The 16,144-nt window shown below is 31.8% G+C and overlaps 1 protein-coding gene across 1 annotated transcript; it reads left to right on the top strand.

Annotated features, from left to right (window-relative positions):
* Nucleotides 1-3,684: 3,684 nt before the first annotated feature.
* On the top strand, nt 3,685-15,916 carry LOC141712438 (protein PSK SIMULATOR 1). Its single transcript, XM_074515372.1, has 13 exons — nt 3,685-3,919; nt 4,707-5,085; nt 7,322-7,647; nt 7,798-7,890; nt 7,982-8,072; nt 9,249-9,342; nt 10,185-10,282; nt 10,541-10,610; nt 12,081-12,175; nt 12,531-12,647; nt 14,454-14,530; nt 14,849-14,893; nt 14,972-15,916. The coding sequence occupies exons 2-13, from the start codon at nt 4,762-4,764 to the stop codon at nt 15,483-15,485; spliced, it is 1,944 nt and encodes a 647-aa protein (XP_074371473.1). The 5' UTR covers nt 3,685-3,919; nt 4,707-4,761; the 3' UTR covers nt 15,486-15,916.
* The last annotated feature ends 228 nt before the right edge of the window (nt 15,917-16,144 follow it).

Here is a 16,144-nt window from a genome sequence, read left to right as displayed (position 1 = left end):
TTTATATTATATATTACGTATGCATATTGTCTGGATGGTTTTGTGAAGAAAAATTGACTAGGTGAATTTTTGACCGAAAACAACTTACGATAATCATTTTAAGCTGGAAAACAGGGGTGGGGTGCGGCACTTAGTATACGGCGTCATACGCACAGAATGCGCCACTTGGCAGGGATTTGGGTTAGTGCGGGATAGGGGTAGGGGAGGGGTAAGTTAGGTCATTTTTCAGTCTTGGTAAAATAATGAAGTCACCCCTAATTTGGGAGGGAGAGAGGGGAGAGAGAGTTGTTATTCTTCAATCGACTTTTTTGTGTTAATTTATTTGGCAATCTGTTTCTGTTTTACATACATATTTGTGTTCATATGTATGGTGTTAGGTGTGTATGTATTGTATGTCTACATGTACATCGATGAAGCTGTCCAAGGTACAGGAGATCTAAATGACTTTTTTTTAATATTTAAGAATAATTTGTTAAGTTCTTTTTTCAGTTTTAAATGGTTATTTCTTACTTACAATAACAAAATTCAATTCATTTTAAGAAAAGGTAACCATATTTAATATATAAAACTGATATAATGATTTTTTAAATAAATTATATATCATATATATATATCATATACATATATTTATTTTTTTATTTTTTAATTTTTAAAAATTGTCGTATCTCCACGCACCTGAATCCCCATAATCCTCATATTTTCAAATTTGCCGAATTGTCGTATCCCTGCACCCGAACCCGTGCTTTACAACTTTTAAGTATCGATTTCTTTCCAAATTGGGGCAGATTACCCCAAATTCTCCTTCAACAGTGATCTAAATGGTGATTCAAATTTGGATAAGTGAATAGTACTGATCCAAATTTGGATCACCACTAATCACTGATCCAAATTTATTTAATATAAAATAATGATTTTATTATTTTTATAATTTTAGTTTATTAGATTTAAAATTGATTTTTGATTAATTAATGAATATTAACGATATTTTAAATGTGAATTAATGAAATTAATATATTTTTAGCTTATTTAGTCTAAAATTTTAATTTTCTTTAACTGTAGTAAAAGAAATTATTTTTTATTTAATTAATTTATTGTATATGATATAAATAGTTATTCATGTTGTCCGCAAAGGGTTGACTCAGTTGTTTAAAAAGGGGATAACTATCCTTTTGGTCACAGGTTCGAATCCCACGGGTGGAGAATTTATGATTATGCCTCCTGAGCCGGAGTCTGTCGCTTAAATGCGGTTTACCTTGGTACACGTGATTTGCAGGCTATTACGTGAGCCTGAAGGGTTTACCCGGTGCGCACCCGAAAGATAGCGGTTACGGGTTACCTACGATAAAAAAATAGTTATTCATGTTTAAATATAAAATTTAAAAGATAAAAAGTTTAATATGATATTTGCATATTATAATATGTAAAAGGTAATTTGGATCAAAATTTGGATCACGTTGTTGGAGTTCATCAGAAATTTGGATCAGTTGGTGATACAAATTACATGACTGTTTGATATTTTTTTTAATTTATGTATTTTTGAGATATAATATATAAAAATAAAGTTTTTGAGAAGTTTTGATGGTGAAACTGATAGCTACTTCCTGCAAAAACTGAAAACAGTTTTTTTTAAAAAGCATTTTTCAAAAGCATGAGGGCATGCTTTTTCTACCGTCAGCTTTTAGACAAAAAGCGCTTTTTCAAACATCAACTTTTAGAATTTACCAAACGTCTTTCTGACAGTTTTTCAGTAAAAAGCTATTATAGTTGTCTGCAACACATCTGTCCATTCTGATTGTGGCTTTGAAATGCTTTGCTCATTGCCTATAGCTCCTTCAACATCTGTAGGAGCTCTTCGAGGAACATGAGGGTCTTTCTCAATGTAATCAACATACCTTTCATCTTGAGAGAGAATATGCAGGTGTATTTTCACCTTTCAATGGTGATAATTATCTTTATCCAGAAAAGAAAAGGGATCTTTACTCCAACATCCTTCCTACTCATGTTGTTTTTATTTTTAAACTCTTAGTGTGTCAAGAGTTTGCTCTGATATCAATTGTTATTCTCGGACAATCTAACAATAGAAGTACAGAAGGAAGAGGGTTGAATGTAATTCTTGGTTTCTTTTGGAAATTAAGAAATTTTTTTACCAAAATATATATGTGTTTGAATATGCAAGTATGTGGAATTGAAATATAAATGTATTCAAGACACAAAATAGTCAAACACAAAGATATAAAAACTTTTCGGTGGATTGATATTTTCCACCAGAGATATATATTAATTGAGAATTTTGTGATGCAAGAATGCACACAACTGCTTACAAGTAAAATTACAAAGAACAGAGAAATTCTAACATATGTTACTTTTTTTCTATTTCTCAGTTCAATTGATAATTAATCTACTTGCTACTCTTGGTTTATATATCACCATGTTACATATGAAAAAGACAAATATATAAAACAAATGTCTAAGACTCAATCACATGTTTCTTCATTTCTCTATCCAGCATCTTTGTATTTGTGCAAGTAAGCATCTTATTTTATTTTTAAGTTCCCTTTGAACATCTGCATGTTGTTAAAACTAAATTAGTTTCACTTATTCTTTTCTTTCTCCATGAAAAGTTTAGAAAGTAAAAAGTTAAATTATATATTTTTTTCAATTTTATAATTATATTAATTTAATGAAATACTAATTTTTTAATTTCGCTTTGTTTACAGTCAATTTCTCTTCTTTTTCATGGACCAACTTTTAAAGTAAATGATAAAGTGAAACACATTTTATAATATTAAATTTTAATCTATCACTTTTTTGCATGTCACGTGTATTCTATGTTTGTATTCTCCTTGTTGTACATATAGATTATCAAGTTCCATATATCCTTATACGACTTTAGCTTTTGAAAGTGTACAATGATTATTTGAATAATTAGATGGAAAATTTCGTGAAAAAGAGAATTAAGAAAAAAATTCATGTCATATTATAACATTCATTAAAGTAATATTAGAACGTGTATTTTACTTTACCTTTAACTTAACAAATTGGTCCCAAAAAAATTAGAGAGTTGAAAGTAAACAAGAAAAAAAAATAAAAATAAATTTAAAAAATGAATTTCACTTTTTTATTATAGATGGAAACTCTTTACACAAAGCAAAATAAAAATTTAAAAGAAACTGGTTCTAACTGCGTGTGATGGGTTCCCAGGAAATATAAAAATAATAAGGGTTCCCAGGAAATATAAAAATAATAAGATGAAGAAGTAGTTTAGAACTCCTAAAATAGTGGTGGTGAGTTTGCAGCGAATACGTATTCGAACATCTCTGGTATAGAGCGGACAATTTGGTACACGACACGTGAACACGACGCGAAACGGCACAAAAAATATGGATATGAATTTCAATTTTTGGTACACACGAAATTACAAAATAAATTTAGTGTCGGATATGAGTTTCAATTTAGGTACACGAAAGTACACGAAATTACACGAAAAGTACATGGCACGATTCAAATCGGATATGGGTTTCACATATGGATACACAAAATAATTTGGAGCCGATCCATGACCCATACAATACGGGGGGGTATTTTTGATAAAATTGGACCGAAACCAAAGGTAGGACAGGTAGTCAAGTACAAGTAGGAGAGGTCCACCAGTTGAGGGTACTTTGTCAAACAATCCTCGTAAGCAAGACATACAGATATATGAGATACTACTACAACAACTACTAGTACTAATTAGTCCACTTTAATTTTCAATCAATCTTCTTCTTCTCTTCTGTTCTTCCCCATCGCCATCAATATAATCATTATCATCCACTCTTCTACATATATTTTCATAACCCCTTTTTAGTGTACAGTAAAACCCACTATAATCTATCATCCTTTTCTTTATTAGATCCACCCTCCCTTTTTGCATTTTTAGGCAAGTAGTATCTTCTCTTTTATATTCCACCTTCTGTAATTCATTTGTGGGTCACCCTTTAACTCTTTTTCATGGATTTTAATTTACATTTGTTTATTTTACATTTTTTTTTCTACTTAGGTATTCTTAGATTCAGCTTTGGTTCTTGTGTGATTTTTATGCACTTATGTTATGCATTTCTCTTGTATTTATCTTATTTGAATTTCTTTCTTTTGTATAATAATTGTGTAGATTTTTGCTAGTGTTGAATTCTCTGATTGTTGATTTTACATTTTGTGTTCTTGGGTGTTAGATTCATTTTTGGTTTTTGTGTTTTTTTTTGTATGATTTTCGTGCAAATATATGATGAGTCTAAGTTAATTCTTTTGAAATAAAATACTCTTGGCTTTTTGGTATGTGTGATTTATTTCTTTTGCATAATTGTGGGTCATCTCTAACTTTAAAGCTAGATTTTTTATACTGTATAACTCTCCACTTGTTTATGTCACATTTTATGTACCTGGGCACTGTTGGATTTAGGTTTCATTTTATGTGTTTTTAATGTGATTTGGATGAAAATATGATGATGGGTATTAGTTGATACACAACTCTTGTTCCAGCTTTCGTCTGGTCACCTGATTTTTAGTTGCTGCAAGTATGGGCATAATCTTCTAGTTTGAAGAATGTAACGGGGATTTGAGGCCGTAGTGCATTAATGAGATGCAACTGTTTTTGGATTAGTTATAATAATGATGCGGATTTAAATATTGACTCTTATTAAAGGTCTTCTGCATTTTCTGATATATAGGTTTTTATGGAATATTTGAAGCTGAAGAGAACTTTAAGTTGCGACTGTTGATATAATGGGTGGAATTTGCTCAAGAAGATCTACTGAAGATCATCCTTCAGTTGGGGGTTTTCCTAATGTTAATGCTCGTTTTAGTTATGGTTCCGGGATGGTTTATCAATCCCGTGGAGTGCCAGTGCAAGAGAATAAAACGATGGATCCTTCACCGGTTAGCGAAAGCACTGATAATCAATCAAGAGAGCCCTTTTCATTTCCTGACGTACATGCTATTCATTTTGAGATGAATGGCAATGATATTGATGATGGAATACCTCGCTTGTCTAGGGCTTTATCAAACAGATCTAGAACAACAATGTCAAAGCAGATTGCAGTGGCAAAGGTATGACTTTGGGTTTGTTGTAAATATGTTATTCTCTGACTGGTTCTTATATAAATTCCTGCAATTTTTACTTGTATGTAATAGATGTATCCTTATGTGTGAAGACAGTAGAAACTCAGGCGCAAAGAGTGTTCAACTATGTCCTTTGTCTGAGATATATGCTTCCATGTCACTTATATTAAGACTCTACGTGAAATTCTTGCATAATTAAGGATGACGTGATTTACTCAAAATTTTCTTTGTATACAATGATGTGGGTCATATGGGAAAGACCAATTTTATTCTTCAATCGCCATAAAAGGTCAAATAATTGTTGTTTCTATCATTGATTGAACTTGTGTCTGCTTTATGAACATGCAATTTTGTTGTAAATGCTCATTTTTTTATTCACTTTCACGCTACCATTATGGAAAAAATGCTGACATAGAACTCATAAAGCAGTGTTCCTCCCTAAACCTATTTTACGTCACTATTACCAATCATTTTGTTATCTTCTACACCAATGACTAAAGTGACTCCCCCAGATTTTGATGAAATCACTTGCAACTCCTATCTTGTATACATATTTCTTGATTCTCTTCCATACCCTTCATTCAAGTGTTAATAGAAAGAAATGGTACATAGCTAATATTTGGTATACAATTGGTTGGCAGTTTTTATTCCGTATCTTTAAAGAATCAAAAAGTAGTAAACCGATAAAAGTAATTTAGGACTTTTAGCTTTAAAAAGACCTTGCTAACCAGGTTACTTCACTTGGTCTGAAAGAGTCTAGCTATTTTACCATTTTAAACTTATGGAGATGGGGATGTTTTTCAGTTCCGAATAGACTTTTTTTTTCCATTTACATCCAAATTCCCACTCCTTTTTCATCCACTGTTTTTTTTTGTCTACAATTTTCCTTTATAGTTAATGTGTATATGTGTTTCCACATAGGCAACTACTCTTCTGTGAGGCGCATCTTTACGGGATATGTCTGTATTTTTAATGTCATACAATAAGGTTTGGGGATGTTTGATATGTAATAATGTTTAAATCTCAAAATAGCAAGTTTAATGTCATCTTGTGATCCGTGTTCGCGCATGAAGTGATAAAGATTAGTTCGATGCATCTCTGCAAACTTTTCACTAGTATGGAATTACACTGCTCTCTCTATTTCTGTTAATCTCTCCATCCATGTTTGCCTCTAAAATTTGTAAAAACCTGACCTTTTTCACCAATTTTTTTTTCCACTTTTCATGAAGCTGAACTTTTTTGTGTATACTTGAATAATTTTCCTTGTTAGAATTATATGCAAACAAAAATCATTTACCAAATGAAGTCACACAAGAACAAACGATGCAACTTGGTTTGACCAACCCGACCCACATGCACAAGGCTAGGAGAATATAAGGGAACATTTTATCTCTATCAGATGCGCAAAAAATTGTCTAATCGATTAACTAATTTTTTCAAACGAAATATCCTCCTGCCCCTCTCAAAGTATGATAACAAGAGAATATTTATATAGGTTTTCAAAATAACCTAAACCTAGTGTAGGAACAGTAAAGCCCGACCTAAGAATAAATAAGATAAAAAATTTAACACATTTTACACTCCTGCTGTAGTCTCAAATATCAAGATATTTTTTTCCAAGATTGCATTTTTAGTTGTGAAATGTAGGTCAAACAAGTCATTTTGCCATCTACAGTAATAGTTTAATTTCTGGTCAAACAAGATTTAGTTTTATGTCAAAGAGGTATTTTGGGTCCAATATGTGGTTTCGGGTCAAGTGGGCCAGTCTGGATCATGTCATCCTGATGTCGAACATGCCAACATGTCGGGCTGTGTCACCCTCATTCAAACATTTTAGTTCTGATTGATCAACTTGACCTAAATGTTGGCACGGGGTAGGTTTGACACAGTTTTCGGTATATATCTGGTTATCCGACACGTGCCGAAACCCTGACCCAGAATTGCCAACTGCCACCCCTAATATTTCTTATTAGATTCACCCATTAAATGTTGGCACGGATTAGGGTTGTCACAAGATTTGACCTGTATCCGGTTATCCAAAAATTGCCAACTGCCACCTCTTATATTTTATATTAGATTCTGCTTAAAACATGTCAGTGGAAAGGGTAATGGAGAAAATTAATGTAATTGATCTTATGACTCTCCTTTCAGTTGTATTACTTCACTAAGTTAATTAGCATCAAAAAAATGTTGTATCATCTTTATCATTTTAATTTTGCAATAGGTTTCAGAAGTGAGTTCAATTATTGGTAGAGCAGGCACTGCTGGGCTGGGGAAGGCCGTAGAAGTTTTGGATACACTTGGTAGCAGCATGACAAGTTTAAATGTAAGCAGTGGCTTTGTATCGGGAACGTCAATGAAGGGAAACAAAATTTCAATATTGTGTTTTGAAGTTGCAAATACAATTGTGAAGGGTGCAAACCTTATGCAATCTCTTTCAGCGGAAAGCATCAGATATCTGAAAGAGGCGGTTCTTCCCTCTGAAGCCGTGCAACAATTAATATCAAAAGATACAGAGGAACTGCTGAAACTTGCTGCAGCTGACAAAAGGTGAATAAGCCCAGAGTAATTATAGTAGTTCTAATCACACACACATTAGATTGTTAAAATCAATAGGCTGTGGTCATTATTAGGGGCCGCAGTTCTCGTGTTACATGAATGGTGGGACATAATTATATTTTTTTTTTTCTGTTGTATTAGAGATGAGCTGAAAGTCTTTTCCAGAGAACTGGTCCGTTTTGGAAATCGCTGCAAGGATCCTCAATGGCACAACTTGGACCGCTATTTTGAAAAGTGAAATTTATTGTTATTATTTTGGTTTAATTTCATTAGTGTATGTCAAACAAAGCCAAACATTTCTGAATAACTGTAATTTTATCTGAAGGTTGGGATCGGAACATGCACCTCAAAAACAATTGAAGGAAGAAGCAGAGACTGTAATGCAGCAGATGCTGATTTTAGTTCAATACACTGCTGTAAGTTTTAGATATTTTACTGCACATTTGTTTTCTGGTACCAGCACCTTTGCTTCGTAGGACACAGGCACACAGTTTATTCTTTTAATTTAAAGAGTTCTTGCTATATATTTTATATTAGTTGCACTTTTTACAGAACTCCCTAGACACATTGTGGTTTTGTTTATTGGGGGTAGACCTGGCAATTCGTTCGTGTCGTATACTTTCGTGTCGTGTATTTTCGTGTTTCGTGTACTTGAATGCCAAACACAAAACCGACATGTTTAGCGTTCGTGTATATTCGTGTTCGTGTACTTTCGTTTCGTGTCTTGTATGTCGTGTTAATTGAATATTATTATATATTAAATTTGATATTAATATAAAAAAATATAAGATTTTTAGGTAAAAAATTTATAAGTTAGATCTCATTCTATACAATATAATGAATTCAAATAAAATTTTAAAAATAAATATGCATACATTTATTATAATTCTACATATATTTATAAAAAACATTAAAATTTAATTATAAAATTTATTTATATCGTATTATTCGTGTCGTGTACTCGAAAGTTAAACACAAATCCGACACTAAATTTCCACCGTGTACTTTCGTGTTCGTGTACTTTTGTGCCAGTGTACTAAAAGGCAAACACAAACACTAAATTTTCGTGTCGTTTCGTGTAAGTCGTGTCGTGTCCAATATTGCCGGGTCTAGTTGGGGGTGGTGAGGGCTTCTTATAGATATAGAATATAGAAAGGACATAATGAGTCAGGATAACATATCCTAGATCACTATACCCTTCAAACTCATTGCTCGGAATGGATCTGCAAAATTAACTAGAGATCAACCCTGAATATGAATGAACAAGAAAATGAAGTTTAAAAAAGACTAGAAATATGCGATACTAGTATTTGCTTGACATAATAGATTTTTTTTGGGACATGTAAGATTAATTTGGCGGGATAAGTTGTTTTTGTGAAGAAGATAACATCTTTTAGCTATTTTAATTTTGTCATCAATGTTAGCATATATTACTGCTATGTACATATTTTTGGAACGAAGACATATGAGTTATAACTCGTCTTTATGTATAAGAATATGAACTAAAAACTACATGGTGCTGAAACTTGAGCTAAATCATGTAGCAACTAATGTTTAAAAGTTTAATTCAGGGTGAATGATATTTGTTGCAGGAATTATACCATGAATTGCATGCCTTGGACAGGTTTGAACAAGATTATAGGCGTAAGCTTCAAGAAGTGGATAACTCAAGTGTCTCTCCAAAAGGTATGTTATTTATGGGTTTATAAAAAGCAATTTTTTCATGGAAGTTGGAACTGTATTTTTATTTTGTCTTACTATGAATAAATATAGCTTATTGTATTCCATAAAAAAATTTAATAACTCCTGCAATGATGAATATATCTTTATCTCTATTCCGTACAATATTAGTTACATGCCCCATTAAACTTGTTGCCTTCCGATAAAATTGCTTCTGCTTTGGCACCATCATATTTTTATTTTCTTTTGGGACATTAAAGGGGTTCTTGTTGCTTTTTTCTGCCATTTGTAAGCTGGAAAAGTGGGGAGTGGGGACCGAGGTTTGTCCACTACAATTTGGGGAATTTTATTTCTTTTATTCTGAAAAAGTGTCTGCTGCTTTGTAATTATTTGCTCTACATCGTTTAGTAAATCTCTCTTAACAAAGATCCCTTCTTTCTTGTTATATTACTGGAAGTCGCACTTTGTGAGTTGTGTTAAATGGTACTCCCTCCGTCCCACTGGATTGTTTACGTTACCTTTCGGCACGCTTTTCAATGCTCATTTAAAGTATAGTTCCATAATATATTTTTTTTTAAAAAAAATTCTGAAAAAAAGTTTCATATTTAAACTTTTATTCAAAAAAAAATTTTAAGAACAAACATTATGAAATTATACTTTATTGAAGCCTCGAAATACGTGCAAACAGTGTACGTAAACTATCCAGCGGGACGGAGGGAGTATTTAATTAATATTTTAATACATACAATTGAAGTGTGTTATATTCTGAAGTTAATTATTTATCATCTATAGTATTTCAGTCTTATTATCATGTTCATTGTTTAACTAATGCACTGTTCAATCTCTAGGTGATAGCCTTGCAATCTTAAAGGCAGAACTAAAAAGTCAAAAGAAGCATGTGAAAAGTCTGAAAAAGAAGTCACTATGGTCCAAGATTTTGGAAGAGGTAGGAAGATTATTGTTTTACACATTTCTTTTTGGTTGAGAAGGTTGATAATATAAGTTCTTCCTCTGCAATATCTTGGATTGCATAGCTGGTATAATTTTCATAACTATTCCTCAGCATACACATAATTTGGTGCTTATTATGCATGTGACTTTCGTAGACCTTCAGAGATAAAACTGGAAAGATTGAGAAACTAAAATTTTAATATTTGTTTTTATTGGACTGACCGAATTGATCCAAGGTTTTTGTGTTTACAAGGTGATGGAGAAACTCGTAGACATTGTACATTACTTGCATGTAGAGATCTCTGATGCTTTTGGCAGTGCTGGTATTCATTTTAAACTTTGATGCAACACTTTTATCTGTCATTCTAGTTTATCACTTGTCAGTTGCTACCCTCATCCTTGTTGGATAGTTAGAGGGTGGAAAATATCCCTCTTCTTGTGAATAGATTGCTCCGTTTCTTTGTAGAATCATTAACTTTACAACTCCTAGAGACGCTAAAAATCAACAATCTGTTTAACTGCACCACTATCATCTATAATTATATCTGGACTCTCTTTTGGATGAAGTCAAACTGATGCAATTTGTCAAAAAGTAATCTAGTGACTTGTATAATAAGGATTATATTTTATAAATGCAGATAAATGAACAGTACAATTTTAAATGCCTCGTGATCTTTAACCAATTCTGCAGGCGCCCTTGATCCCCGTAAAGTCTTGAGGTCTATACATGATCATTGGCTTAATAATTCCAATTCTACAAATTTTTTAAGAAACAATGACAATAGTACTAAGAGTTAATTTCACTTTACATCCCTTTAGTTTCAACATAATGCGGATTGGGTCAAGAACTTTAATTATATGCAATATGCATCCCTTAAGTTTTCATACCTTTACAATGCCCACCTTTCTACTGATTTTCATTAATTTTGACCGTTAAAGTTAAATAACAGTTAATTAGGGGTAAAATGGAGATATTAAGTATAAAATATTTTAAAAATATATTAAAAATTCGAAAAACTACAATATAAAATGTAAAAAATATAGTTAATTTTTTTATAGTGCGAGTATGTATATAAAATTTTTATAATGTGCGTAATAATTATAAATATATCAAAAAAATATTATTTAACTTGAATATTTTAAAGATGAAATAATTAAATAAAAAAACTAAGAAAAATATTATTATTTTAAAAAAAGGCTTAAATCGGTTCAACACTTGATTTTTTTTTTAAATTATTATATTTTTTACTATTTTTTTCAATATTTTAAATTTATTAATGTTTTATTCAAATATTTTATATGTGTTATCTCTGTTTTACCCCTACTCAACCGAAATTAACTGTCAAAATTGACAGAAAATTTATTAAGTGGTGGTTATTGTAAGAGTATAGAAACCTAAGAGATGCGTATGCATATAATTAAAGTTCTTAACCCAATTTGCATTAAGCTGGAACCGAAGGGATGCAAAGTGAAAATAACTCTAGTAATAATATGATGTTGGATGAGGAACATTACATGATAAAACTTAAAGATTAGAGAATGAAGAAACCTCCCTGTCAGGGAAGTAAACTAATAGAAAAATGTAACTTAGAGTCAGTTATTGTCATACTTATGTTAATCGACTGAGCAGGATGTAGATGGAAAATTATGCCAAAATAAATATTTTTTAAATCAATCATAAATTTTTCTAATTTTCCTTTTTGCAATATTTTTTGTGCGAAGGTCTCAAGTTCTTTTGTTGTTTGTATCTGGTAGATGTATATCAATATATAATCCATTGACAACTCATGCAGATGAAGCTAGACCAGCCAAAAACAACCATCTGAGGTTGGGACCAGCTGGACTTGCATTGCATTATGCAAATATTGTTACCCAGATTGACACACTTGTAAGTTATCAACAAACATGGCTCTTTTATTACCTAACAGATTTTGATGTGCAAGTATAGTTCTAATTATAAGATATTATTTCCTGATAATAAATATAATGATAGAGAGAGTGTGTCAGGGCTTCTATAGTCTTTGCATGGTTTTTAAGTAATGTTTTCGTAAATAAATAATAATTAAATAATATTGTCTAATATAGTTGTAATATGGGATAAGTGGTTCTAGTGTATAGATACTGGTAACTACACAGTTACCCTGTTCGTAATGTAGAGTTTGAAATAGAGAACTTAAAGTTATACTTCTTACAATTCATTAATTTCGACAGTCCTTACTTAGTTATGATCATAATGCACTCAGGTGACCAGATCAAGTTCTATTCCTTCAAACACAAGAGATTCTTTATATCATGGATTACCTCCCTGGATCAAGTCTGCCTTGCGCTCTAGATTACGGTCATTTAACCCCAAAGAAGAGGTAATGGTTCTTCTTAGAGGTTCCTACTCTTTACTGCATGTTAACACCATTTACAGGTTTGTACAGTTCCTCCAAATTTGGATAAGACTGAATAGACAAAATACTGTTAAACTATAATTGTGTTCTATGTTACTTGGACTCGGCTAGAAGTGTCCGACATGGATATGTGTCCAAGCTTCAGACTCGGTAACATTTTGAAAAATATACATGTTTTTGGCCTATAATAGGTGTCCAGGTCCGAGTGTTTATATCCAAGTGTCGAGTGTCCGGCACGGGTACTCAAAGGTAAAATGAAGAGTCTGAGTAATATAGATTGTGTTTATTTCAATTTAACCTGAAAACATATATTTGCTAATTCAATAAACTTTCAAAAATACAAAAATAACTTGGGGTTTGCTAGAATTTTTAACTTTAGGTGATTTAAGTACAAGGAGGATGGCACTTGGATTGCCAAATCATCATATTGATAAAATAATTTCTTATTTGTGATGTTCCTACCTGTTCAAATATGTGCCTGATTTTTCAGTAATTTATATAACTGAAATGAATCAAATTTTTAAAAAAGAATTTAATCAAAAAATTAAGAATATTGCGAATTTTTCCTCGAAACGTGTAGAGATAATAGTTAGGGAACTTTAATGTATTAACTAATAGCACACTCTGGTGTAATTATTCAAACTTGATAACCTAGGGCCTGTTTATTTTTTAATAAGTAACCTATTGCTTAAAATCAGTTTGAAAGTTTACTTCACAAATTCACTTAAAATTTGTATATAGTATTTTATATATAATTATACAAGCATTCATGTGAAAACCAATTTTATCATGATCCCTACTTTTAACTGCTCTTTAACCGCTTGGATTGAGGTGGCTAACTTGATTCATTTACTATATTACTAAATGCTGGTATTTTAATATGTATGATTATACTTTATAAACTTGTCATCAGCTCTATATATGTAATAAAATTTCATAGAACCACATTATCACAAAGTTTTGCAGGACCATAATAAAAAAATCCCTAATCAGCAGTGATGTGTGTGATTATGTATGTCTAGGTATTTATAATCTGTTTATAGATATATAGGGTCTGGTCCATGTACACTTTTTTTTAACAAGATGAACCCTAGTTATATTAAGTCCCCGTTTTGAATTAATCGACAAGCCATCACCCCTCTATCAGAAAAACATAACACTGAAATTTTCGTAGTGTTCAGCACATGTATAACTAGGACTTAACAGCTGTTGAACAATAATTATAATTGTGTTGAATAAATTATTTGCTACATTGTTTTAGTCTATATTATTTGAGGGAAAAATAATTATTTATTTATGTTATTATATAAAAATTTGTAATGAAAAGCCATTAACCCTTTATCAAAAACAAAATTGAAATTTTCATAGAGCTAGTGTTCGACACATATATAACTAGGGTTTGACATCATCTGTTGAACAATAGTTATAGTTGTGTTGAATAAATTATTTGCTACGTAATTTGCTATACTGTTTTTTGTTTATATTATTTAAGGGAATTTTTTTCTTTATTTTTGTTATTATTTAAAGATGTATAATATTAGAAAACAAATTTAATTAGTTTGATAAGTTGGTGAATGACGATCGAAGTTGACCGCCTTATTTTGTGCAAATTCTTTTGAGGTTAATTTGAAAAACAATCCAGTAGTCGAATGATTTTTTTTGGTAATTAAGTCTTTGGATAATCAACTACTTGCAGCAACTCTTTTCGATATTCTGGTAGTGCTTAGCTTGGCACATCTTTGTACTCATTTGTCAATGTTGCTATCGCAGCTCACTGTCCCCCAAATCAAAGTTGAAATGGAGAAAATTTTGCAGTGGCTTGTGCCCATGGCTACCAACACGACCAAGTACAACATTTCACTCAACTGCACTTTTAATCACTATATGATCGTGGTTTGTTCAGCTTCTTGTACACCATAACAACTCATGCGGTACAATTGATTGTCAAAATTGTGTTAAAAACGTTGATATCTTCGCAGGGAAATATGAAAAATTAGTTTTGACCCTCCAATTTTTCATTGGAAGGCCTATGTCTAGTAATTGAACAAACCATGATTTAGTTTACATTCTTAATTTGTTTCAGTTTCTTGATCTTCTTACATTTTCATTATCATGTCATTGTTGGTATCGATTTCTTGATGTAAATTACTTTACTGTGCTAACAGAGCTCATCATGGATTTGGCTGGGTCGGAGAATGGGCAAACACAGGGTTAGTCAAACAGCATATGTTCATTCACAGATGTTTTATTGTTGAAATATTGATTCCTAAATAAATTAATATTTCTAGGTCCATACTGAACAAGAAAGCTGCTGGCGAAATGGAATTGATCAGGATTGAAACACTCTACCATGCAGACAAGGAAAAAACTGAACTTTTTATTCTTGATTTGGTTGTTTGGCTTCACCATCTTGTCTGCCAGTTGAGGTCGGGCAGCGGAGGAACCAGGTCCCCAGTTATATCCCCAATTAGGTCTCCTACTCAGAAATCTATCCAATTAGCACAAAGACCTAGCTCACCATTACCAACATTAACAATTGAAGATGAAGAAATGCTTCGAGATGTTACTAAACGGAAACTAACACCTGGAATTAGCAAGAGTCAAGAATTTGACACAGCAAGAACCAGGCTAAACAAGTATCAAAGACTAAGTAAGAGCAGCAGCCACTCCCCTACCCGTGAATATCCAAAAGACACCTTCCCCTTCAAATGCTCATCATCTGTTCCGGTCATTAATTTCAACATCGACAAGATCAGAGCAATGGACGCCGTTGATCGGGTTGACAGTATTCGTAGTGTATAAATGTTGATTTCTAGTGTCCATATCTAACTGCCTGATAGTTGGTTCTCTTAGTCATTGGAGGAAGAGGTACTGTGTGATCGAATAGAAAGTTGGCAGGGATTTTGTAGAAGTAGAATAGCCTCCTTATGTACAGGAAACTTTTTTTGTTGTTGGATAATTGAAAACATGTATGTTAACTTTAGTAGACGAAAGATATGTTTATATTGTAGCATAATGTGCATGTCCGCGGCCCTGTTTGGTAGTTTGTTAATGCGCCTCCGATTGAATTAAGCTTTCGGCTGTTTGGTAGTTTGTTAATGCACCTCCTATTGAATAGGCTAGGTCTTTGGAGGCCTCAGGCAGAAAACAAATTGAGGCTTCTAAATATTAGTAATAAATTTTAACTTTTTACATTTTTGATGTATATTTGTTATGAATTCACAATTTGTTGATATCTTTTAGATTATTAAGTAAAATAAACTTGTTTAAAATTACAAAAATGTATTTTAGATATATACAAATTTGTACTTAAAATATAGATGAAATGTCTGTATACAAATGTGATAAATAGTAAAATTTATAGGTTTAAATATATCTATAATTTAAATTTATAATAAATATATAGATAAATATTATTAGCTGTGAGCAAATTAATTATGTTTTTCCACAATTTTCTAATT

The sequence above is a fragment of the Apium graveolens genome, chromosome 3 (assembly GCF_009905375.1).
Source record: "Apium graveolens cultivar Ventura chromosome 3, ASM990537v1, whole genome shotgun sequence".
Taxonomy (NCBI): domain Eukaryota; kingdom Viridiplantae; phylum Streptophyta; class Magnoliopsida; order Apiales; family Apiaceae; genus Apium; species Apium graveolens.
This window is presented reverse-complemented; position numbering and strand designations above follow the sequence as displayed.

Bases quoted from the DNA above. Each gene is read 5' to 3' on its own strand.
- LOC141712438 (XM_074515372.1), top strand. From the start codon at position 4,762: ATGGGTGGAATTTGCTCAAGAAGATCTACTGAAGATCATCCTTCAGTT. The intron at 5,086-7,321 runs GTATGACTTTGG...ATTTTGCAATAG, and splicing joins AGCAGATTGCAGTGGCAAAG to GTTTCAGAAGTGAGTTCAAT. The intron at 8,073-9,248 runs GTAAGTTTTAGA...TATTTGTTGCAG, and splicing joins TTTTAGTTCAATACACTGCT to GAATTATACCATGAATTGCA.